This window comes from Tachypleus tridentatus, chromosome 6, assembly GCF_004210375.1.
Source record: "Tachypleus tridentatus isolate NWPU-2018 chromosome 6, ASM421037v1, whole genome shotgun sequence".
Classification (NCBI taxonomy): domain Eukaryota; kingdom Metazoa; phylum Arthropoda; class Merostomata; order Xiphosura; family Limulidae; genus Tachypleus; species Tachypleus tridentatus.
The window spans coordinates 91,158,195-91,186,104 of NC_134830.1; the positions used below are offsets into that span (position 1 = coordinate 91,158,195).

At 34.0% G+C, this 27,910-nt stretch overlaps 1 protein-coding gene across 2 annotated transcripts; it reads right to left on the reverse strand.

The window, feature by feature from the left end:
• Window positions 1–8,033: 8,033 nt before the first annotated feature.
• Window positions 8,034–26,141, reverse strand: LOC143254612 (U-scoloptoxin(16)-Er13a-like). Of its 2 annotated transcripts, none has more exons than XM_076509762.1 (3): window positions 25,789–26,141; window positions 16,101–16,233; window positions 8,034–8,916 (listed from the first exon to the last, which is right to left on the reverse strand). In XM_076509762.1, the coding sequence occupies exons 1-3, from the start codon at window positions 25,808–25,810 to the stop codon at window positions 8,721–8,723; spliced, it is 351 nt and encodes a 116-aa protein (XP_076365877.1). In that variant the 5' UTR covers window positions 25,811–26,141; the 3' UTR covers window positions 8,034–8,720. The 2 variants fall into 2 exon arrangements, with proteins under 2 accessions (XP_076365877.1, XP_076365876.1); XM_076509761.1 differs by having other exon boundaries at window positions 8,039–8,916; window positions 25,799–26,136.
• Between the last annotated feature and the right edge of the window lie 1,769 nt (window positions 26,142–27,910).

Here is a 27,910-nt window from a genome sequence, read left to right on the forward strand (position 1 = left end):
ATAACAAAAAGTCATTTTTGAGCATTCTTTAACACAAATGAGCCAATAACACAAAAAATACAACAGAAAGCGACATGTACATGAAAACAAAATAATTCGATCTAATATGTTGCGACTCTGTGGCATAAGGTGACTGTAATAACTAACTTTAAAGATATTATTTGAATATAAAGTGCACCTGTTATTTTAATTAATTCTAGTAAAAGAATCTTTCAGTTACAACACTGAAATATTAAAACTGGAATTAAATTTTTATGACTAGTTACACATAACAAAGAAGCACACACATTATGTCTGAAAGAAACACTAGTCCAAGGTATCTTTGTTGGATCAATTAGGAATATTTATTTTGGTATATAAAAATTTGTATACATTAATTTATGTATCGTAAATGTAAACTTCGTTTACTCATTTGGCTGTGATAGAAAACGCTCAGCCATGAAGATTTAACTATTTTATATAATCAAATAGTTTTACCTAATATTTTGCTCACATTGTTTCAGTACAAGATGTTGTCAGTAATAATGTGAAAATACAAGCTATAAGCTAACTAGGGGGAGGTGGAGAGTAACAATCGCGTGATAAAAGCTTTGAAAGTCACAACAAAAGCTAATACTAAGCTTGTAACTGAAAGAAATTTCCTAAAGAAAGACAATGTAAACATTAGTGGATTTTATTGGTTAAAGGTAAGAGATGGTGGCACCTAACCTAAGTCAGAGCAAATATGTGGAAAACAGTTTAAGCCCTTGACACTATTCCTTCCTACTGTATCCGGGCTTTATCCATGCGATCTTCTAGGAGGTGATATAATTTGCAAGTACATAGCGCCTATAGAAATGTTGTTTGACAAAGTTATGACTATCTCATAGTTTTTTAAAGCAGAAAATAGTTATAATCAAGTGGTTATGGCTCTTTTCAACTATACACATAGCTTAACTTTTGACTAATTGAAATTCACTTGATTTTACCTGTTCAATCCGCCTAGTTGTCAGTTATTAGTTATTCCGTCTTGTTTGTGCAGTATCTTGATAAACACCAACTTACATTCCAAGTGTAACGGATTTATCTTTATACGTTTATTTTAATACCTACATTTGCTTTTTATACATATGACGTATATTGTTGGATGTCTATTGTGCAAGTCCTACCAGTTCTCTTAATTTGTAGAAGATTCTCACAGGTAAGAATCAATAATATTTGTTTTACAAAAGCGCTAACATGTTTTCGAACGTTGTTGAAAGTTCGAGAATCTCGCATGATTGATATATAAAATCGACGCGCCGAGAGACAGTTATTATTATTTGTCAGCTACAGCAAGTATAATATAAGCCTCAAAAGCTATAATTGTGTTTAACGCTTATTAATCACAAAACTAGAGAATTTGATTAAGAACATTTATAGATTTCGAACATTACAAACCTTTCAACTTCAGTGAATTACTTTGGACGTTATTATTTCTACAAGGACATTAAATATCTTCAACGGTACAAAGTAAGCGACATGAAGCCAACCAAGTTACCTAGCATAAACGTGGTGTATAAAATATGAACACAGAATTAATTCACTTGTCGTAGAGCTGGACCATTGATAAAATATTCAGTTCTAGACCAGATATAAGACTCAGTATTTTCTGCAAGTTTGTAAATCATTATTTCTAATAACTATTTGCAATAAATAGTATCATAAATTGTGTTTTTGCTTCTATATTAAAACATATTTGTGTTAAGAAAGAAAATAGTGTTTCTTAATATTGTTGGCAAAAATCATAAATTTGATGTCTGTCGAAGTTCAATTAACTGTTAAACGAAAATGAAAATTTCCGGCTATTTGAAATTGTATTACGTAATGCAGCTAATATAATAAATTGGAGACTCATCCAAGATAACTTATAATACATAACATAATCAACAGGGGGGATTGTGTTCAAGACCTGAATTAGAGACAAAATTCGTTCTAAATTAAGATTCAAATCTTAATTCAGTTTATCAGAGCTAACAAGATTCGATCGTATCTGATTATCAAGGTTTTCTTGAATAACTCTCCCTTGAACAACTGGAAAAATAAAATAGAAGTGAATTGCTCGAAATTGCCAAAATCTGAAAATTATAGGTTAAAATCAATGAGAAAAACGAGTTAAAAAGCATATTGTTGAAATATCAGTCAATTATGATTTGTTGTTTGAGAAAGCATTAGGAGAATACTCGAGTGCCTTCATTAGTCAATCAGAGTTGAGTGATCAAGATAAGTTAGAAATTCAACTAAACTTCAAAGAAATCGAGCTTGAACAAGCTCACATCGAAGCTGAGAAAAACAAGACGGTATCAAAGCCAAGAAAAACATTAGGCTGAAAGAAATTAGACTGAGCTCCAATCAACCAAGGCAAAATAACAACATTGAGCTCAATCTATATGTATAGGTACCATAATTTAACAAAAATGAAGTTTATAAATAATTCCAACATTAAAAAGGTTATTATTATTACAGTGTTTTGACCGGTAAAGCACAAGAAAGCTTATGCTGCTCTCTCTATAGAAGATTGTACGGATTATGACAAGTTAAAACAGCTATTTTCAAAGCATACGAGTTACTAACGGAGGCTTATCGCTAAAAGTTTCGAGGTTGTCGCAAGCAAGAAAGTCAAACTTATATGGAATTCGTCCACGAAATAGCGGCTCATTTTGATCTATGATGTAATTTTATGCATATTAGAAACAGTTTCGACAAAATAAGACAATTATGTTTAATTGAGGAATTTAAATGCTGTACAAGTGACGACCTAAAACTTACATGGATGAAAGGAAAATTGAAGCACTACAGACAGCAGCTGCTCTTTCCGATGATTACATTTTAATGCATAAAACCACTTTCCTTGAAAAGATCTTTTGTGTCTACTGGTTCTGTGTCTTTGACAAATGGCATTGTTAATCCCATGTCCATATGTATTTTATCATTGTTGTTAGAAGTTATACTAGATGCGAGTTCTGTGATTAACTTTGGGTAATCACAAAGGGTAGCTTTGTTAATGTTCCTTTTCATAACATTTATTTAATATTAGACCTAGTTTCGGGACAGTTAAAGTTGGAATAAGACCTACTCTGCAATTAAGGGTGTATCATTATTGTTGGAAAATGGTTTGGCTGGGGTAAGAGTTCCTGCCGAATCCGAGATTGTTAGTGAGCCGATTACTGTTTCATCTAAGGACGATGTTGTTGTTGAGGAGAGTCCAGATGTGTTTCTCTTGAGTGCCAAATAGACACGTGCTCAGAAGACAATATTATAGACTTGGCGCATACATTTTTTTGGATACGACATGGATCTTGTGAATCATTGTCTTATTGACAAGTCTTTAATGAGTGGCAAGGATGGACGTGAGGGTTCTGGTTCAGCTGGGAAAATTACGTTTGCTAGAAGCAAAATGATCCATTAGCAAGAACAGGATCCACAGATCTCTTCACTATTAAAGTATGCACTCACAAAGGATGAACTAAAGAAAGTTCCAAATCGTTAATTTTTTTAATGGTGTGCTTATGAGAAAGTGGAGACTTTCAAATGCACCAGCTTCAGAAGGCTGAATTGTAGTTTATCAAATCGTTGTTCCAAAAGAATATCATTCTGAAACATTGAAAGTTGCCCTTGAACTTTCCATGGAAAGTCACCTAGGTGTTAACAAGATGTGTGACAAAATTACGAGACATTTCTTTTGGCCAAAAATTAGGCAACAAATATTTCCATGTTGTAAAACTTGTCATACATGTTAACTAGTTGGAAAACTTGACCAGAAAATTCCCGTTGTTCCTTTGAAACCTATTTCAGCTTTCAAAGAACTCCTTAGTCATGTGATTATTGATTTTGTTAAGCCAAAAAGATAACATTTGTGTTTAAGCACTTTAACGTGATATGTGATTTTATTATCAAAAGGTTATTTGTATTAATTGTTTTATGGACTGTCATAATTTTTGAAACTGTATAATTCTTTAGCAATGTATTGTTGTCAATGTATGTATGAGGTGGTAATAAAAAATATACTGACAAGGTTTCGTTGACAAGGATAAGAGCTTTGTGCTAACTTTAGGTATGCATAATAAATGTTGTGTATTTATTTTCCTTAACTTAAAAATGTTTAGATAAAATGTCTTCATTTTTTATTTTGATTTATAGTATCTTATCTGTACTCTGTTAGGTATTTTTGAGAAATGTATTGTTTTTCTTTATAAAAGTTATTACAAAAACATTTTATTTATTTTATTGATTAATTTAGTAATACATGTTCATTGCCTTTAATTAGTTGCCATTTTAATAATCTAACCATTTTATTATTATTGAGTAACGAGTTTATTTTATGTTTTGCGTTTTTCTTTCTTGTTTATAATGCATTTTCATTATACAGTTTTGATTAAATTGTATTTGTCTATTAAAGAGGGTTTTTCTTTATTTATTTGCTTCTTCTTATTTATTGATGATTAGAATAATAGCCATCCAGCTTCTAAAGGAAGTAGATGATATTTGTTAAAAGGTTGTTTTGATGTGTAGATTTCTCTATCAATGATCTATTTTTATGTTATGTATTTTTTGTATTAAAGAGTTTGTTGCATATATATATATATATAATTTTATTATTTACATGTATTTATTTTATGCATTATGTAGCATCGTACTGGGTTTTCGTATTGTTTATTATGAGTTAATTATGTATTGTTTTGGGAACAAAAAACTCAGAATACGAAATATTTTGTTCCCCCTGTGAATCAGGCTTGCTTTCAACAAGCACTTTTAACTTTGGAATGGTATGCATTTTCTACCCTAATATTTTACTTCTTAATTAATTTATTCCGAAATTATGCAGTTTGAATAACAAGTGGTCCAGACAACCATTAAGTTGACTTTGTCCTAACTGCCTTTGTTTCAGCTTCAGGAGTTTTTGCTGTAACATTGCACATTGTTCCAGAATGTTGGTGACAGAAGTGTTCTTAATTGGTGAGATAGAGGATATCCGAAATTTTGGCTTCCCTATATCAAATGAAAAAAGACATGTTACGTAAATAATGCTAGTTAGTTTGGGCAAATTTTCCTTTAAGTAGGAAATGTTAGATTTAAATAGTTTAAATGGAATCTTAAGTACATTCGTTGAGAAAAATACGTGTTAAGGGGAGAAAATTTGTTAACCAGTAAGACAAGCAAAAGACGACTGTCGAGTGTCCAACACAGAAAAGCTTATAGTGTTTTATCTATTTCAATACATAAAGATTGTTCACAGTCTTTACTCATCGTTTTTAAAACTCAGTTAGTTTAAAAACTCAATATTATTTATCCTGTCAGTTCTCCGGTATAAAGTGGACATACCTAATGCTCTTTGAGGAAATCGATTTAACATGAAAATACTCCACTATTTAAATATGTAATCAAAACTCAAACTATGCAGTTACATTATATTCTTTATCCCCATAGTGACGTCAACAATATTTTAACATAATATTGCTGTAATGTAAACTGGCTTTTCTAGCTCTTTATACAAACGATGTTATAAATTACCATTATAATATTTGGTTAATTATGCAAAAATTGTTTTAACTATTTATAATTTAGTCATGTACTTTAAAAATTAATTACATTCACGTTTGTTTGTTTAAAGTACAAAGCTATAAAATGGGCTATCTACCTTGTGTGCACCACAAGCAGGTCTATAGGAAGAAATAAGTCCAGTTAGACCATGGTCTGACCATTTTTCTATGTAATCTATAGCTAGTTATGTATTAGGTTGAGGAATAATTCGTGAGCGTTTTTAAATAATTTCATTCAAGCATTACATGCAAGACTATACAATACTTCAATGCATGAACACATTACACCCAAAACATTTATTATGATACTTTATTTCATGTAATACCTAGGTATATAGTATGCATTGCTTTAAACGAAATTGCAAGAAATTAAATGCGAAAAGCAGATGGTGTCGAAAATGCTCGATTTTGTCCACTTGACATTCCATTTAATGAGCTGAAAATGAGAGCAAATATTAAAGACATATGAAAATCAAACACACCATCTATTAGAGCAAAAAATTATCTACCAAATGGCATGAAATATTTTGCGAAAGCGTTTCATTTATGAATATATTTTTTTAACTTGAAAAAACGCTCACGAATTATTCCTCAACCCAATATTAAAAACGTAATTTTTCAGATTCAAAACATTACGTTGTGTGTGTGCAGTAACTGTAGTTGAAATGGCTCAAAATTTAATCTCATGGCATTATATTTTCAAAAAGTATTTAGGAAATGTCCCCAGACCTCCAAAATTGGCAATGGCCTGACAACTTCAAAATTGTTCCTCATGGGAATCAGTGAGGATTGAACCAAGCGATAAAAATAATACGTGCAAGGAGCATCTGCGCTGATACAAAACAGATTATACCTATCAAATCATCACACAAGTAATATCCGAAAATTTAATACAGAAAGTGCATCATCATTTCTGTCTTTGTAGAAGGCCTTAATGACTAAAATATGTAGTAGGACATGTATAAAATTGGTCAAACATACAAGAGAAACTAATTCAACTCTACTTTTTTCAGATAATTAATAAAATAAATCCTTATGAAATTGAATGTGTCTGAGGAGCACATTAGGCAAATAATGCTTTATGAGTTTAAAAATGGCAATAGTGCAGCAAAAACTACACGAAACATTCAAGGTGTTTATGGTGCTGAGTCTCTCAGTGAAAGAAAATGTCGAAGATGGTTTCAGAAGTTCAGATCAGGTGACTACATCTTAAATGATGCGTCACGTTCAGGTCGTCCTGTTGAATTTAATGATGACTTGCTGCTGGCTGCACTTGATGAAGATTGTTCTGTAACAGTTGAAGAACTAGCGCAAAAGCTTAATTCAACCCATTCAACAGTTCACTGTCATCCACAACAGCTTGGAGATATGTCAAAACTTAGAAAAATGGGTCCCCCATTATTTGACAGAAGCCAACCTTAAAGAAAGAGTAGATATTTGCACTTCTCTGTACTCTCGTGAACGTAACTCATCTTTTCTGGACAGGTCAGTGACTGGAGAAGAAAAAGGAATGTATTATAAAAATGTTAAGTGCCGCAGACAATGGCTCAGTGCAGATAAACTGGCTAAAGCACACTCCAAAATGGACCTCCACCCTAGGAAAGTCTTGTTAAGTGTTTGGTGGGATATTGTTGATGTAATCCACTTTGAGTTGCTGCCACTCGATGTAGTGATTACATCAGACTTCTACTTTCAGCAATTAGAGCGCTTGAATGTTGCACTGAAAGAAAAAAGGCCTGCTTCGATCAATCGTAAAGGTGTTGGGTTGCACCAAGAAAATGCACGGCCCCATACAGCAAGAATCACATCTGCAAAGACTGAAGAGATAGACTGGGAAAAACCTTTACATCCTCCTTATTCTCCAAACCTTTCCTCATCTGATTATCATCTGTTCCGAAATTTGCAGAACTATCTTGGAACACACGAAGATGTCAAAATTACCTCTCTACATACTTTTCCTACAAACTCTAAGAATTTTATAGAAGTGGTACTCGGAAGTTTGTGAATCGTTGGCAGGAAGTAATTAATAATAATGGAACATACATTATTGATTAAATAACATTAAAAGAGTTTGAAATCCTTTTTCTTTTCTGAATCTAAAATGCGACATTACTTAAGGGATGACCGTATACTTCTTAACATTAGCACATTAGAGCTCGAATAACAAAATTGAATATTGTAATTTACATTAAATGAACGGGGCAGACCTTGCATAACGAAATGATTAGAGCAATAGGCTTGTTAACTGTGGGTAGAGGACTCGAATCCCCGTCCTACCAAATATACTTACCCTTTCAGCCGTAGAGGCGTTATAATGTGATGATCAATCCTCAAGAGTAGCTCAAGCGTTGGAGGTGGGTGGAGTTGACTAACTGCTTTCCATCTAGTCTTTCACTGTTAAATTAGGGATGGCTAGCGCAGATAGTCTTCACAAAGCTTTGCGCGAAATCAAAACAAACTAATCAATAGTTCATGGTCAGTTTATTAATTTAAGAGAAATAAACCACTTTTTTGTTTGATATAGTTATAGGCCGTTATAATATAGCTATTTGTATTTCGGTATACACTATCATGTAGAAACATTACTTAAGTAAAACAAAACACAGTTAACGTCTTTATTAACATAGTAATCTAATAAATAAGCTTAGTATCCCGCAAATTGTTTACTTTTGAAGCCTAAGTTTAAAGGAGGTCCAATTCAATCTTTTCTTTGATGAATGTATGTTATTGGAGAATTTCACCCTCAATCGCTCTCCCTTCACTTCACCTATCCACTGTACAGGTTTTTCTCATAGTTACTATAAATTTAGGATGTTCGCACCAACTAAATGTTTGGAACAAAGTGAAATGTTTAATCAATGCTCATAGCATATAATGTATCTTGAAGTGCTGTCATTATGAATATCAGCTTGTAAAATGTAAGTAATATAAAAAAGTCCTTGCACTTCCTATTGAAACTACTTTATATATGTATTTTTAATTCCTTTGTAAAGAATTCGAATACGTAATGACAACAGTCAAGAAAAACACTGAAGATACAAGCTAATTTAATAATACATTCCGTTCTTATACTGTTGAATCAAACTGTCTCAAATTATTTACGTAGCAGCTGATAGATTTGAAGTTGATTGGACATCATCATCAGCATCGTTTAGGGAGTTTTTAACGCATATACAGCGCTGTGGTAAAGTTGTGAGAATAACCCTCTGCTTTCCGGAGTTGATACCTTAGTTTTGGAGACAATGATATCGGAGTATTCCTTTTGCAGATCAGTTTCGGACAACACTCTGGATATGGTAATCTCTTATCTTCTACAACGTCACACTTAACTGAAGGTCCTTTCTGAAATCGAGGACACCTGTAATGAAAAAGTGTCATATTTTAACTAGAAACACTAATATTATTTTTAGAAATACATGTTTGTTTGTAGGTAAGTACAGAGATACACAGTGGATTATCTGTGCTCTGTTCATCAGGTTTATCAAAATCCGATTTCTAACATTGTAGGTCGGCAGACATACTGCTGTGCCACTGGAGGGAGTGGTTCGAAATAAATGAAATAAAAACATAATTATTCAAATGTTATATAGCTTTGTATTTATCACGTAAGTGGATTCTTTATATGCAATCTAAAACATATCAAAATTTGAATTTATTTCACAGAAAACAATATTAATGTTTTTTTTTGTTTCGAAAGAGCGTTAAATTTAGTTCAATATTAAACATATTACAAGCTTACAGTTCATTCATTACAAACTCTAAAAATATATAATAAAATACACACACACACACATATATATATACACCCTTGTGCAAATTAATTGAAACAAATGGCCATTTTACAATATTTTCAGCATGGCGACCAGTGTAGGCTCGCTGGACCCGCTGATTTCCTTTAATAATCATTTTTTCACACAGACCTCGTCATTAGCTGTGTTTTGCAGTACGATCGATCTATTTTTGGAATATATGGCGAAATTTTGAGGAATATTTCGTCATTCGAAATTGCGTTAGAAGGGCAAGAAGACCAGTCAAGAAAAACCTCTTACCAACTCAATGAAGAGAAAACGGTATCAATGGGGTCTGAAATACAAGAACTGGACGCAAGAACAATGGAGGAAGGTGTTATTCAGTGACGAGACTCATTTCTTCGTACAGTATCAAAGAAGTCTGCATGTTTGCAGTTCTCCAGGTGAGAAACTTCGAGAATCTCACATCAATCAGTTCGTAAAACATCCCTTGAAGAAGATGTGTTGGGCTTTTTCAGCTACTATGGCGTTGGACGCTTACATATCGCAGAAGATATGATGCGAAGACCATAGTACATCAAAGTTTTGCAGAGAAGAGTCGTTCCAGAATTGAAAAAGAGATTTCCAGATGGATCTGACATTTTTCAGCAAGATTTGGCTCCGTGCCACACATCGAAACTTGTGAAGAATTTTATGACTACAACGCGAATGAAGGTGCTGGACTGGCCTGGAAACTCTCCGGAGTTAAATTCTATTGAGAATCTTTGGGCGATTTGTAAATAAAAACTTCGGGGAAAAGACTGTACTACGAAAGATAAGCTAATTGAGGCAATAATTGAGGTGTGGTACCGCGATCCAAAAATTAGTAAAGATTGCAGTCAACTCGTGGACTCGATGCCAAAGTGGATTAATGATCTTCTGAAAAATAAAGGCGGTCATATCATGTATTAATTTGTGAGTAATTTTTCGATTCTCAGAAATAAAACGCAAAAAATTGAAAAAAAAATGTAATTTTCCGTCTTGTTTCAATTAATTTGCACAAGGGTGTATTATTATAATAGATTCCAGTCACTTGGAACATTGTTTTCTTTGATCCTTAGAGTTCTAACTAGATTTTTGGCGCCTTCTGATTCTACATAACTGTTCAGAAGAGCATATTAAAATTCCATAGAAAGAACTGACTCGCAGACTTTTTTAAAGCGTAAGAAATTATACACTTTTAAATAATTAGATAGCTAGTCTGGCTTGTAGATGTAAACATTAGGCTCAGTATTTCTACACCTGTGGACAGAAAGACGGATTCCGAAACCTGTCCACTTTGGTGAGGGCGTGATGAAGAATACCATACTTTTAAATCACTCCAGTTTGAGCTGATGCTAAATTTAGAAGATAGACGTCGCTAAAATTTATTGATCTGCTAACTACCAAACTGGTTATGTTAATATAGCCACTGTAGCTAACTAATTAATGGAAATTCAGAATATTATTTACTGACGTTTATACAGGGTCAGAGAACTTTCAACTACAGACAAACTCATCATTTTATCTAATACATCTGAGATTATATACATGATTAAGATTCCATCAATAAACAATAAAATATATAAGAATACAAGTCTGTAAGTAGTTTGCATTTTAAGTATGCATATGAAATGAGGAGTTAGCGCTCCCTCGCGACCCCAAAGGACTTTACCGCTTGAGATGAACTTTCTGTACCTCAGAGATCACTCTGGTTCAAACATCTATGGGATGGTCTTTAACGTACGTAATCGTTATCTAAGCAAAAGGGTTGTACATGTTTAATACCATTTTAGTCTTGTTTATTTGAATGTTATTATTTACGTGCGTGTAAAACATCTTCAAGAAAATTTAGATACCTGAATATATACCTTAATACAAATATGTTGAACGTTCGGAATCTTCAGTAAGGAAGAAGTACAAAACAAACATAACGGTAATTACATTAGACATGTTACATAATTTATCATAAATAATAAATAAGCGATTCGAACACAAAAAGGAAGAAAATAAAGGTATGCAGTGCAAATAAAATAAATTTAAATCATGTGATGAACGTGTGTTATCTGGAGATGGAAAAATAATGTTTATATACAACATTACTTTTATTAGAAGTGGCACAGCGGTATGTCTGCGGACTTACATTGCTAGAAACTAGGTTTTGATATCCATGGTTGGTAGAACTCAGATAACTCTTTGCATGACTTTTTGTTTAATAACCAAAAATAACAACAGTTAGATGTTCAGCAACATGCTTAATCAGTGATGTCGAAAAACCCACTTGTTGAGAAATTTAAATGCAAAAACGGCTCGTTTGGGTTGAGAAAATATTTTTCACAAAGGTGAACCTTTGTGAACCTGACGATGACCGAAGAAGGTCGAAACGTTGTTCGGTCTTCTATGTAAAATATTTTCTCAACCCAAACGAGCCGTTTTTGCATATAAAAGTAACATGCTTAGTTTGTGAGAGAATTCTAAAGTTCGAGAAGGAATCTGGTGATCTGTTCTGTAATGCTGGTGGACGGTGGAGTTGGGAGGGTTTGCAAATATTGGTAGATAGTGGAGTTAGGATGGTTTGTAAAGTTTTTACCAGTGTTACAGATATATCCATATGCTCAACTGGTCGTACTTTAAGGTGATATCTAGTCTATTTATACAAGTGGAGACTGTGGGGTGCTCGTATTGACGAAACTAAACACCATGTTTATGTAAAACATATGAGTATATTTATAAAAACGAAAAGAAAGGTGTAAACCATCCTAACTCCACTATCTACCAAAACAATGTAGAACAAGACATCCGATTTCATTCTCAAACTTTAAAATCCTCTCAGCAGCCAAACATGATACTGAACTTCTAATAAAACAGACGTTAAACATTAAACTCTTCCGTCTGTAAATAACACACATTTTTCATTTGTTTTAAATACGTTTTAATATGAACTACACACTTTTCAATTTCTCCTCTTTGTTTAGTGTGAAAACAGAGCATATTCTAACTACAGACTTTTTAAGTCATCTTGTAATAAAATAATTTTGTTGGCATCAGTTGCTGATTCGCCCTACCCAGAAATCTGCCATAATGCATCACTTTGGCTTTTCTCGTGCGTTAATGACAATAATAATTACTTACATAGCTTATAAAATAATTGATGCAATAATGTAGCAAAATGTATATTTGTTACTTATACCTGTGTAATATCAGCTGTTGCTCAAAGGTAACACTTGACGGAAACAGATCCTATCCAGAACTTTTTTATTTTATACTTTCTTCATGGTATCAATATACCTGCATACCACAAAGGAGCTAATATAGGCTCTTCTGCTTATCAGTATTACTGTATGTTAGCAGTGCAGAAGAAAAGACTGTTTGTTTGATACAGAAATCTTGCTGTTCACCTTCCTTTAACTAGAAAGGACATTTGATATACAACCTGCAGATATAAGAGCATCTCTTTATATGAAGTTCGATAATAGTTTTAATATAACGTACTCAGCTTCTGTACACTTACTTTTCGAATTTTGTTGAAGAGGTTTGTTTCCCTAATTATGTATCGTTATTAGCAAATTTTTACAAAAGTGATTTTTACTATTTTTAGCCTGGTCAGGTGGATTGTAAGTTTAATTTAAAATGAAGTTCATAGTTTTTATGCCAATTAATAAACTAATAAAGTTTTGATATAAGTTGACTTTTCAGAGAGGGGAGGTAGGGATTAAGTCCAATGGCCGAGAATGTTTCTTGAGGGGGAAAACGGGAGTACCCCAATAAAATCTATTGATCTATAATCGTTATTGTGGGTAATATGTGATTAAAGATTGAACATACGATTAATATTAAAAGGTGAGCTATGAAATTGCCAGGATTCAGAAGTAGCAACGAGTGAGGGGAACCGATATTTTAACTTGGTTCGATTGATTGAGTGCTTTATTTTGGCAGGACTTTTGATCTTAAGCTATTGGATTTTATAGTTAAAAATAACTCAAGACTGAATACAGTCTGGTGTGTTAAAACGAAAAATATTTCTTTTTACCACGTTCGTGTAGTATGACCAAGTTACTTCATAACTTAAACTATTTATGATGGATAAAACTTAAAAAGACAGTTGTTACTTTGTAAAAAATCCTTAAACAAGTGGGAATAGCAAGAATAACACTTCAAAACCATTGGATCACACCGTTAGAAATGAATGAATTGACAAAAACTAAACATGTCAAGAATTTTGTTTGGAGCAAGAGAAAGCAGCAAAATAATTTCCTGCACTTCCCAGCAGGGGTGTTAGGGAACATTTGTTCCCATTCAGCCACGCGCGTGGGAAAGAAGGTCAGATGGAGATGCAGTTCAGCAACATAGAGAGACACGGGCTGTGACCACAACAGCCACTTCCAGCGTTATTAATTTTCTTTGAAAAATGTAAAAATGAAACGTTGAAAGAAGCACTTTGTGTTAAGATTAGCTTTGTAATTTTCTGAAACCATCATGAGATACAGGTCCTTTTCAGGGTGGGAGCCGGAGCCTTTTGATTCAGTGGCGGAATGAATTTAGATTTAGGAGGAAACCGGAGTACCAGAAGAAAACCTAGTTTCTTAGGACAGACGCCGAATAATATATCTGTTCTGTGCTTTAGATGTGGAAAGTTAAATAGTTAAATGATAGTTAAATACAAGTATGGTTAGGTGAAATTCAACAGTTTCCAGGTTTGATTTTGTTTTTGTCTAAATATGCACTTAATAATATCGTGTATAACAACAGGTAGACGGTAAGACTGAAAATATAAGTATCTATCAGTATGGTTGGTTTCTTGTATACGGTTGTAGTAAGTTTGCCATCCTGTTTGCTGATGAAAATATGTCAGGCTTCTGTTGTTCTATATTTCTGTGATGAAGTGGGTTTTGTTGTATATTGATTTAGTGTTTTAAGAAGACTAGTAAGTTTGTCATTAATACGGGGGGGGGAGTAACAAATGTATCGTGAAAGTAGCGTCTGTAAAAGCCGGTTTCTTGATTTTAGGAGAGAAGTTTTTGTTCAAAATCTTCCATGAAAGTATCTGCTAAGTTTGGAGAAAGTGATGATCCAATGACAAAGCCGCATGTTTCTTGTCGTATCGAAAATATGTGAACTTTAGACAAACTGTTGTTAGTTTCATAATAGCTTCTATCTTCGTGCCAGTTCTGTATAGAAGAAAATTATCATTCAACATTTCATTTTGTCGTGTGGAAAGTTTCTGAAACTAAGACACGAAAATCAGACCCATGACATAAGAAAGAAAGATTACAACCTGGAATTTGATATGTATGTTTCTGAGTTGTCCAATGAAATGTTTTGAGTAGTGAAAATGGTGTTCAATATTACCACATAGTGGTGGTAGGACAGGTACAACAAAAAAGGCAGCTAAGTGATGGTAAATTATGCTTATGACACTGACTATAGCTATAAGAAGAACCCTTTTATCGAGCTTATGGAACTTACGTAGTACTTAAAACCATTGAAGACAGCTACCGCTGGTTCTTGGATTCTTGGTAATGTTTTCCTTAATTAAACCTCTGGTTCTGAGTTTGTTTGACGTTTTACCCTGTACTTCATTCCTGAGCATTTTGTACTGGTTACAGAGTAGTACCTGTGTGAACTTAGTGTTATAATAATCTCTACCTTAAGGTATTGTCTGTTTTCGTTTTCTGAATATAGAATGTTAATAGTATTGTACTAATTTAGACGATTCAAGGCGCCAAATTCTTGTTTTGTCATGTTGGATCTTGGCTTGTTGGCGTGTTTGAGAACAGAATAAATTTGGTCTTAATTGTTCTTCATAGGTTTCGGAAGGTTTTGAGTCGTAGATTCTGTATTGTCCATTATGTCAGCTGTTAGCAATTTGATGAGTGATATAGCAAAATTTATCTCCAAATTAAGCATAAATTGGGGCTTTGGAACTGAAGTTATGTACTATGGTGGTGATCTCAATAGTGTGTAGGTAACTTGTTGAGCTTCAGAACATGTTTCTTAATTCATTCCTCTGGGTTGGCCATTCAGCGACATAGTGGTATGTCTGCGGATTTACAACGCTAGAAACCGTGTTTCGATACCCGTAGTGGTCAAAGCACAGATAGCCTGTTGTGTAGTTTTGTGCTTAGCTTCTAAACAAGCAAACTTCTAGGTTGACGGTGTAACGTATGGTGAAAGCTTAAAATGTCCAGAGCTCTTGTGTGTCTGAGGCCCGGCATCGCCAGGTGGGTTAAGGCGTTCGACTTGTCATTTGAGGGTCGCGAGTTCGAATCCCGGTCGCACCAAACATGCTCGACCTTTCAGCCATGGAGGCATTATAATGTGTCAGTCAATCCCCTATTCTTTAGTAAAAGAGTAGCCCAAGAGTTGGCCGTGGGTGTTGATAACAAGCCGCCTTCCCTCTAGTCTTAGATTGATGAATTAGGAACAGCTAGCGCAGGTAGCCCTCGTGTAGTATTTTCGCGAAATTAAAAAAAACAACAATAAATACAATTTTACATCTAGAAGCATATCTTCCCAAATGTCACTTTAAACTGGGCAGTTGTTACACATTTCAATTTATTTTTGTCATACAGAGTCTGCCTAAATCATGTACAAAATAAAAGATCTAAATATGTTTAAATTATAAATAAATAATTATGTATATATATTTAATTACAAACACGACTTAGCCGCTACATCTACACTACTCATAAGAAAATAAAGGAACAACTTTAATCTCATCTAGTACGAAGAAACACATAATATCAAAGTGCCAAAATGATGAAATTTAACTTACATGTAATGCACTTCCAGCAACATATTACTTTCATACTTTTCACATCTCTTCAGGGAACAAGAGCCAGTCGTCCAAGTCTCGTTAACGTGATGTGCTACACAATGATGAACATCATAGCACATCCCGGGGAAGTCTGGAAGGAAATTTTTTTTTTTTTCTGAAAAATATCTAGATAGAATCAAATAATGCATAGGAAAGAGAAAATGTCATCGTTCATAAATATGACTATGAGACATAAGCTGCGCATATAACTTATACTTTTAGACAATAAACTGCTGCATTCATGACAATACATATACATATGTTAAAAATGTCAAGTTCTTCAAGGAACAAGAAATATCTCCAACGAGTTTTAAATTACACTCTATTTTGTTCTTCCCCATTGGTACAGTGGAAAATTTGAAGGCTTATAATGCTAAAAAACGGGTTTTGATACTAGGGATTGGCACAGAACAGATCATTTTCTACTCAGTTACAAACAGATAAAGAACTATTATTTCTTTAATATTAATTCAATTAACAATATCGATTAAAATTTTCAATATGTCTGTTCTTTTATTCTAAAAATTATTATTATTATTATTATAAGATTATTTCGCATTGTTAGCTATATTCAAAACTGACCTAAATACCCTGAGCTGGCTGAATCTCGTTATATATTTTATTGAAATTATGTCCGAATATAACGTTAGTAGCGACCTTGCCCAACTGATGAAGCAACGCATTCTAATCATTATAAGTAAAACCATGAGAACACTGTATGTAGTTAACTATGTTCACTACTGAGTTCGCTTTTAGCTGTGATCTATGCTGTTTTATTGGTTTAATTGGAATTAATTATTAATTAACTTGAACAAAAAAATAGAGGCTAAGTTGAGTTTTCTTAATGTTGACTATGATATTCGTTAAATTAGTCGAATGATAGAACCAGACCTTCTGAAAACTTTGATAAGAACTTGTTATAACTTTATACATGCATCTGGACTGGATTTAGAATAGTCCAATAGGACATGGAGAATGAAACGTAGCCAACTTTTCTATTTCTTCTATCTATGTTGTAGGAATGGTAATGAACTAATGAAGATTCCATACCATTTTCAACCACTTTATAAACATGGCATTACTTTATGCTAACAATCAGTTTTAAAATTAGTAATTTAATATAATTTGAATAATGTTGTATTTACAGTTTCGTTTTGTAAGTAAAACATAAAATATGCTATTTTAATATTATTAACTTTATAATTCTTGGTTGTATATTGCGCATCTTTTACAAAGGTAGATGGTATTTCTATAGATCGACAGTGTTACCAGGGTTTTACAAGTGGGCAATGTAATCAAACTTTTGTAAGATTGCATTCACATTTCAACTTGTCTCAACTGATATTTATAGTTTTCATTTATATATTTATTTGTATTACATGTGTTGTTGGCCCAGTATGGCCAGGTGGTTAAGGCACTCGACTCGTAATTCGAGGGTCGCGGGTTCGACCGTGTGGGCGTTATAATGTGATGGTCAATTCCACTATTCATTGGTAAAAGAGTAGCCCAAGAGTTGGCAGTGGGTGGTGATGACTAGCTGCCTTTCCTTTAGTCTTAAACTGCTAAATTAGGGACGGCTAGCCTAGATAGCCCTCGTGTAGCTTTGCGCGAAATTCAAAACAAAGCAAACATGTCTTGCTATAAGCGGACAATGTTACTAAGCTTAATGCCGCTAGGGTAAATAGTTCCATAGAATAACGAGCTCATAAAAAGGTGTTTCATCACGTGTGATTAAACCATCAATATCTCAATTTATTTATACACTGCTAGCCAAATTCTTAAGGCCAATGAACATAAAGAAATAATATGCATTTGCGTTGTTAGACTCAACCACTTATTTGAGTAGAGCTTCGAAAGATGAAAATAAGAAAAGGGAAAAAAAAAAACGTTTTTGCATTTAATAGGGAAAATGTGAACACTAAGAAATTAGCCTGAATACTAGCTGGTCAAAAGTTTAAGACCATACCAAAAAGAAGTCCTAAACAGGGTAGGAAATGCCAAATAAGCGATCTCAGTAATGAGTTGCACGGACGTCATTGCGAATAACTTCAAACATTTGTTTGGCATAGTTGATATAGGCGTTTGCAGAAGGCTGGCTGGAATGTTATTCCATGTGGTGAAGATGGCATCACGAAGATGTACTGTTTGGAATTGACGTCCATTTGTATAGACTTCCCTTGCCATCCACCCACAAACATTTTCAATGGGGTTCAGTTCGGGCGAACACGCTGAATGTTCCAAAAGAATCATGTTAGTCGCCACGAAAAAGTCCTTTGTCCTGCGGGCATTGTGGATTGCAGCGTTGTCCTGCTGAAAGATCCAGTCATTTCCACACAAGCGATGGCCTTCAGTCAATAAGGACGCTCTCTCCAACATGCCAATGTAGCCAGCTGCTGTTTGACGCCCTATATAACCTAAAGCTCCATTGTTCCAAGGAAGGAGAAAGCACCCCTGATCATGATGGAACGTCCTCCACTGTGTCATGTAGAAAATGTCTCTGATGGGATATTCCTATCGTGCAAGTAACGTTGAAAGCCATCTGGACCATCCAGGTTAAATTCTTTTCATCAGAGAACAAAACCTTTCATTTTTTTACGTCCCATGTTTGGTGCTTTTCAGCAAAGTTTTTAACCTAGCTGTTTTGTGGTGTGGAAAAAGGCGTGGCCTTTGAAGACGTTTACGGTTTTTAAAGCCTATCTCTCGTAGATGCCGTCTTATTGTTCTTGAGCTGCATTTTGCGTCCGTAAGAGCCTTAATCTGGTTCGACGATCGGCTGATGTCTTGCTGGTCAACCCCTCAAATCCTCCTGCTCAACGCCGGCGAAATTTTTTTGGGTCGACCACTTGAAATTCTCGTTCCGTATCCATCAGTGTCTTTTAAGAAATTTGCAACAGCAGTTTTACTACGCCCAAAATCATCAGCAATGGCATGTTAAGAGAGACTTTGCTTTTGAAGCTCGACAATTCTGCCACGTTCAAACTCTGTCAACTTTTTAGCCTTTTCCATGTTTTTACCCAATGTAACACAGAAGTTGTCAGTAAGAGATGTTGACAACGCTAATGCTTGAACACAGATCACTAAATTTCGTTACGTGTATACCGATTAATGCTTCGTTTCAGTATTGTCTTAAACTTTTGACCAGCTAGTATTTGGGCTAATTCCATAGTGTTCACATTTTCCCTATTAAATGCTAAAAAAGATTCTTATTTTTATTTTCCTTTTTTTTATTGTCATCTTTCGAAGCTCTACTCAAATAAGTGGTTGAGTTTAACAACGCAAATGCATATTATTTCTTTATGTTCATTGGCCTTAAGATTTTGGCCAGCAGTGTATATCCTAAATATATAAATCTGCTACTCGTATCTTTGTATTTGCTTAGCACGTTAATATTGTTCATGAGGAAACATTTCATTTTTTTGTAGGTTTTCCTTTATAAATTTATTTTTATAACAAATACAGACAGTCTGCCGAGCTGCATATAGATTTATACTTGTATCAACTTATGTTTATTTTTTTATATATAAACACATTTAATATGCATTTCTATAGGCGAATTGTGTCACTAACATATTTATCGTATTGCTGAAACGTTTTTATTATACCAAATGCATCTTTTCCATAAATATTAAACGAGAAAGCCCATATTTTTTTTTTTACCATTTAGTGTACACTTGATGTACTGATTATAGTTTTCAATTCTATATTTAGCTACTTTTGTAACTTCTTGAATTTTATAAGTAAAAACATTTATCACTAACTCATGTCTTTTATTAATACGTAACCTCTAGTCATCTGGAAAAGGATGCTTATTTAATTTTCTAAATAATATAGAATAAACACAAAAATTGTTAAATCAAGGAAATAGGAAGAGCAAAACTAATAACTAAGGAAACAAAGTAGGAAAGGGTGGATAACATTACAATTCGACAGCTAATTCATTTTTATAATCAATATATAATAGTTATTCGTCCTGAAAAGGATGTTTATTTAATTCTCTCTGTGTCAATAATAATACAATTATTTCCATGTTTAGCTTTACAAGTTACTTTTTTTCTCCTTGGAAAGAAATATTATCAGTAATATTGTGTGCACAGACATTTTTGTAACTGAAGAAAGTCGTCATACATTTACTGAACATTGAATGTAAGTTTATAGTGACTTTATATACTATACAAACGAATTATCACAATGCTTGTTTACATTATATACACACACTTCTCTTCGTAGACTGACAGTCTAGGTATGAGACCTGGAAGCTGTCATCAAACACGAGTTCGTTTTTCTTTTTCCCCAGTGAACCTAGTTTGGTTCAAGTTTGTACTTTTATCGAAATACAAATTTGCATGTTGTATTTATAGGCCATCTGCTGCCTTACCTAAATTTCAACTACTAAGTAGATGGGTTTTGGTTTGAATTTTGCATTTTGTTACATGCACTTACCATACTTAATTTAGTTGTGAAAGACAAGAGTGAAGGCTGTAGATCATCACCATTCATTGCTAACTTCTTGGGCTACTCTTTTACCTACGATTTAGATTGCTTTGCTTTTGCTTTTTTTAATTTCGCGGAAAGGTAAACGACGGCTATTTGCGCAAGCTGTCCCTAATTTAGCAGTGTGAAACTATAGGGAAGGCAGCTAGTCATCATCACCCACCGCCAACTCTTGGGCTACTCTTTTGCTAACGATTAGTGAGATTGACCTTCACTTATAACGCCCCCACGGCTGAAAGGGCGAGCATTTCTGGTGTGACAGGATTCGAACCCGCGATCCTCAGATTACGAGTAGAGTGTCTTAACCAACTAGCCATACCGGGCCCCAAAGATTAGTGGGATTCACCATCCCTTTATAATACCTCTATGGGTGAAAGGATGAGCATGTTTGGTGAGCAGGGGTTTCGAACCCACGATCCACAGATTGCAATGACTATGCAATGCTAACGAATAAGGCAAACAACTAGTAACATTCGTCTATCCTTTCTAAAACATACATTGCCATTCTAACAATAAATTCAAAGTTATAGTGAAGAGAATCTTTCGAAGTATCACTCAGATATGAGCCAGGCTCGAAATCCAAAGCTCTACCATAGGGCTTACCCCCACCACCCTGAAACACAATCTTTTATTGTTTTGGAAATAGTTACTACAGTGCACAATAACGTTTTGGAGAAATAACTAAAATGGTAAAAGGTAATTATTTTGAATCCTGTATCCCTCCAAGTATTTAAGAGTTTTCACTCAAATTGTGTGTGCACTCTGTAATGCATCCAGAATGTGACAGGTGATCATATATTTGTAGAAAGAGTACTGAGAGTGGCTTCTGTCTTACTTAAAATGAAGCAGGTAGTTAAAGTACACAGATAAATGACTAAAAAAACTTGCTGGAATAAAATGTATGCCGAATTTGTAACACTACATAATCTTTGCATTGGCGAGTAGCAACTGACCCATGTCATATCCAAAATTGTAAAACATATAGTTGAGGATGTTTATTATTAGGGTTTCTAAATAAGGAACAACTAAACATTTTTATTGCTAAAATAAAAATCCAGAAATACACCGTTAAATAGCTAAAACTTCTTAACAAGGACATCGGTTTGTAGTTGGTCGCGTGTGTGTGTTTTTATTTCTTATGGCAAATCAACATCGGCCTATCTGCTCGTACTGTCAGTGGAAGGTTGGAACCAATATAGTTGAATGCTTCTTTGTACACGTATTTTTTTTTGTGGTACCTTGGACATGCAAGATACGCCAGTAGAACTCGTGATGCTCCAGATGAAGGTCTCATGGGGGATATCACTATTGCACTGGTATTTGAATTACTTCTGATCCTGATTACATGTCCAAAATATGCTAATGGCTTTGTATGTCAAACTATATATGTGAGATTAAAACATAACAAGCGTATTCACCAGTTGCTCATTTTTGTACTAATTCTTCCTTTGATTTCATATCGTCAATGTGATAGACTTCACTACGAAGATATGAGTATTTATAGAGTCTGAGAATATCCACTGTTTTCAAGTATATGTAGCAACTATACCCTTAAATTAAACACTTCACTTATGTAACATCTAATGCTATGTTTCACTGATATCAGAAATGAAATGAAATTTCATCCTTGTAGGCAACCCTTTGTTAGTGCTGTCAATTATCTGACTTTTCTGAAAATAACTTTGAATGATCGTTCAAGATGTTGAAAAGAAAACTACTAAATTCACACAAGACTTATAAAGCAACCTGGTTGACTTAGTAGTTACATTAAATTTCCCAGTCTGCTTACAAAAGTAAGGGAAAGAGTGATGTGTACACCCCATTAGTGTTGTGAATAAGTGCACTTTAAATTATAACAATAATAAGATAAAAGGAAAACTTAAAATAGTGATAAATAACTGATGTACCCGTTTAATACACGGCGAAGACATAAGGTGATCGAATCCAATCACCAATCTCCTTTGTCACTCTCAGTGGAGGGCGTTCCCCGCTGATACAGCGGTAAGTATATGGATTTACGACTCTAAACTCATGGGTTCGATTCCCCCGTGTGAACTCAGAAGATAGCCCGATGTGACTTTGCTATAGGAAATCACACACACATACAAACACACTCAGTGGAGGGGATATACGGCAGATATGGTGGCAATCGGTCCAAAAGCTCGCCAGTTATAAACAGACATACATGCATACATTTGTCAAATAATAATTTAGGCTTATTTTATTTGCTCAAAGTAAAATAAATATATTGCAATGTGATATATAAACCATACTATAAAAACCTATGTTAACATTGTTACAATAAACACGTGAGATATTTAGGATTATATTTAGTTTAATTGTCTAATTTTTACAGAAATGTTTGGTTGTTTAAACTGAAACAATTACATACTTAGTTCAAACGTTTCGTTTTTGTATTTGTTCAAACATTTACATGCCAAGTATTTAAGTTGTCACTGTATGTAGTAATTTGCTTGCTTCTAAATATCTGGTTAAAAGAAAACAGTAATTACACGTGTTGCATTTCAAACAACTGTTTTATAATGTGTTAGTTTTTGTTTTGAATACCTTTTCTGTACAAGATTAATGTGTGATATATTTGAAAATGTAAGTATTCATCACTTACATAGAAATGGTAGAACTGTTTATTTGAAGTTAAGCAAAAAACAACAGAATGGACTACCTGTCTCTGCACACTACGGGTATCGAAACTCGGTTTTAGCGTTCTAAGTCCGCAGACATACCGCTGTGCCACTGGGGGAGGGCTAAAACTACTATTCATATTTATATATGTTAAAATCGATTTTCTCTATTATGATGAAAAGCTAAGTCAAAATATAAGCGCGTTGGGAAAATAGAACCTTGAAGCATCATACAAATTACAAAGGTTTGAACGTTTATTGCAACGATCTTGAATATACAAGTAAGCAATTCATGCGATAACAGCAACCGATGTACTGTTCCACTATTAAAGCCAGATTTGATGGTGTTTGTCGTTATTTAGGCAGTGTGATGCCATAGGCAACTGATCGCTTGTGTGCAGGGTAACGTAACATTTCTTTCAGATGTAAAATATTCACACACTTAGGCCATAAAGATGTGTTCAGAATTCAGAGGTATCCCTCGTGCTTAGTAACACTGGAAAACAAAAAAATTCTGGATCAACATGGGATACGAGAAAGAAATCTACAACAAGTCATAGCTCACCCAGAGGAGGAATAGTCTGTTGCATTATGGCAGGTGAGAAATTCTACGAACATAAAGTTTTAACTCATATGCTTTGTGAATAGCTGCTTTAACTTTATCACAATTCGTACAATCTTCTGGAAAAAAAAGCAGTATAAGCTTTTCGTGCTTTATCAATTAAAACATTTTGTAATAATAATGACCATTTTTCAGTGGGCCATTCTATGGTTTAGACAACGTTCTCAAAATGTTGGAAACATTTATCCACTTCATTTTCATTTGAATGGTTGTACTTTAATGTACTGATTGAGTTCAAGTAGATAGGATGTAGTATAGCTAAGTTTTAAAATATATTCATCAGTATTATTTTCAATATATTTTAGAATATTATTCTTATTACATTTTGTGGCTGTTCTGTATTTAGATCCTTTCCTGAGTATTTCGCGTAATATTTTATCTTTTATATTTTTCAAGTTAATATGAATACATAAACTATTTTCACACTCACTAGGTATGTTACTAACTTCATCTACATTTAGATTAGTTAAAAACATTTATAATTACATAGTAATGGATCAACTGGAACTTCGTATTTATAACTGATGGTAGGTTTCACGTTTTTACAAGGAAAAATATTATTTTTTTTTTATAAATTGGTGAATAATTTTAGAAATCTGCACGCCAATGAATACTTTATGTCTAAAATTAATTACGAGATATGAAGGTTTGATTTAACTATATTTCATCAAAGTTTAGATATGTTTTGTAAAAACAAGTATCATTCTTTTTTAATTTAACTGTAACGAAGACTTTGTAGCTTTTTAAATAATTATTCATATATACTAGTGCACACATTTATTCGAACACCTCAACAATTGTCATCTTATGAGCTCTACACACAACAATTGATTCGTTACAAAAACTAACTTGCGATCAGTACATATTAATATAACAGAAAAGTTTTAAAAATTTTTTATACAAATAATGCTTTAAATTTGCTATTATTTATTGTGACATCCTTTGGCATCATTAACACCTTTATTGCATTGTGCCTGTGTATTTTTTCGAAGTCTCTTGTCCATATTGATTTATTTTTTTTTGTCCAGAGCCTTTTTTTAAAGCACGTGGTCAAACTAATTTCAGATATATATTCTCAAGACGGTTGGTATGGGTATTAAAATTTTAATTAAAATAAAGTACAGAACAACGTTTCGATCTTCTTCAGTCATCTTCAGGTTAACCTTTGAGAATACATTTTTTACTTCAAGCGGGTTTCTCGTCATCACGAAATTCCAGATATGTTCTAGAAGGTTAAAGTCAGGATCTTATTGTGGCTATTTCATTTGCTGTAGACCTGAGTTTGTTTCTTCCAAATATTAAAGTCATAAACGTTTGTTTATAGTTGAGCACAAAGCTAGACAATGGGCTATATATGTTATACCCACCATGGATATAGAAACCTAGTTCATAGTTTTGTAAGTCGTCAAACTAAGGAGCTTACGGAGAATATGAAAAATAATCAATTATTTGACTATTTAAATGTTTTTTTCAACAATACAAACTACAATAGTTTTATTTCATATATACAAAATTCTAAACTGCAGGAAAATTGGATGTTCGTATAAATTTGCACGCTACTGGATTTATATATATATACACACACACACACACTCATTTGCGTGTGTATTTGTTGATACTACACACATATCTAGGTATTCATATATATATTAATCTTTCCTACGCAAACAGTAATAACATTAACTTGTAGACATTATAAACAGATCAATCTTAACACATTAAATTTTTAACTTTCATTTTGCAGTTTTCTTGGAACTAAGATTTTGGAATTGTATACAAACGTTAGAAATATTCGGGCGTATTAGAATACGGTAGAAATATTAATACCTAAGCAGCAGTCATTTTAACTTAACTTTTACGTTAGTTTTAACAATATAAAATACATGCTTACCTGCACTTACCTCTAACTTCATCTGCCTTTAGGACAATTCTGTCTGAGAAAACAGGGTGAAATGCAAGTAACCGAATTAAGATTATTACATGTAGTGCAACCAACATCGTGAAGTTCTAGATTAAGTTCACGCGAAAAGGAACATTTACAGTTTTGCTGCTTTTGAGACCTACACTGTTTCTAGTGTTTAACCAAACCACACCGCACCTAAGTGTTGGCAAGTTAACTTGTCTAAAGGCCTTTCACCTAATTAGACACTGAAAGTAGGATGAAGAGTAAGCAAAAGTCAAACGAGTCTTCCTACAGTGTCAGACTTTTCTTGGACGCACGTGCCACTTACACCGGCAGGGCGCCAAAGTAGGACACTGTGCTATACTTATTTGTTGCGGAGAGAAAAGAATATAAAATAGTTGTAGCTGTCCTTGACAGTCAGGTCACATTACTTCAAATATTCAAGACATAGATCATTTATTATATTCAATTTTTTTAAATTCCAAGAAGAAAAGAAAATATTTCGTCCATGACCTACTAAACTGTAATAGGTTTATTTATGATATATAATATCTGCTGATAAAAACGTGGAACATTTTTTTTTTTGTTTGGAATTTCGCACAAAGCTACTCGAGGGCTATCTGTGCTAGCCGTCCCTAATTTAGCAGTGTAAGACTAGAGGGAAGGCAGCTAGTCATCACCACCCACCGCCAACTCTTGGGCTACTCTTTTACCAACGAATAGTGGGATTGACCGTCACATTATAACGCCCCCACGGCTGGGAGAACGAGCATGTTTTGTCGCGACTCGGGCGCGAACCCGCGACCCTCAGATTACGAAGCGCACGCCTTAACGCGCTAGGCCATGCCAGGCCCGAAAAAAAACAACAAAAAAAAACGTGGAAAATAGGCGCGCTCAGTGTGTTTCGTCTGTGTTTCACACATTTTAAGCTTAGTCATTATATCTTTAATATATCTAGCTTTATAAAAATAAATTATATAAATTTAAACAAGCGTATGTTACTAGTCTTTTAATAATAAACTTACAAACAGTCGAACTTACTGACATTTCATTTCAACATTTGAATATTTTTATTAATTATTCTTTCATGAAACGAACCTGATCAGAAATGCGGTTGATCTCTGAATTTTGAAGGTAGTGATTCGGGCTCGAATCTGCGCCATACCACAAAATATTTCCAGCATTTTAAAGCTTTGGGTGTTTTATAACAGTGGCAGTTAACCCCTTAGCTTCAATGATGGGTGGCAGGGTGTTGTTCAATAGTTGAATTCCCTCTGGCCAGTAGTAAAATATCAGGGATAAAGGCTTTAGTTTGGTTTGAATTTCGAGCAAAGCCACACGAGGGTTATCTGCACTAGCCGTCCCTAATTTAGCAGTACAAGACTAGAGGGAAGGAAGCTAGTCATCACCAACCACCGTCAAGGCTTGGGCTGCTCTTTTACCAACGAATAGTGGGATTGACCGTAAAATTATGATGCCCAGATAGCTGAAAGGGCGAGCATGTTTGTGTGACGAGGATTCGAACCCAGGGCTCTCAGATTACGATTCGAGCGCTCTGACTAACTGGCCATGCCAGGCCTAGCACTTTCTGATATACTCCACAATTAGATAAGTATTACTTGTCTTCGCAACAGTACAGTCATAATCAGCTGTAGTGTATCTCAGCACAAACAACAACCCTCTCCAAATCGTATGATATGTTTTTTGGGGTAATCTCTGGTATGGACCTATCAACGACTGAAAATAAATTATTACTGAACTATCAAAAGATGGTGTCTCAGTTCAGATTACAATGAATATTCAAAACTTCCAAGGCCCAACATTCATGATATAGATTTATACAGATGATATTGTTGTTGTGTATCATCTTCTAGGTCATAGAACTTTCTTATTTAGGCAATGTCATAGAGCTTAAGCATCGAAAACCTAGCCTTATTATGCATTGTGCTGTGACTATTACCTTCTTTATGATTCTCATGTACAGCCAAATTCACAAACAAACCTATTTGCTCACATTTGTAGGTCTCCACCGCACTTGCTTGTTTCAAAAATTGAATGCCGCTTCTGTCTATATCACTGAATAAATTAACCCTCCTCCTTATCCTTATAA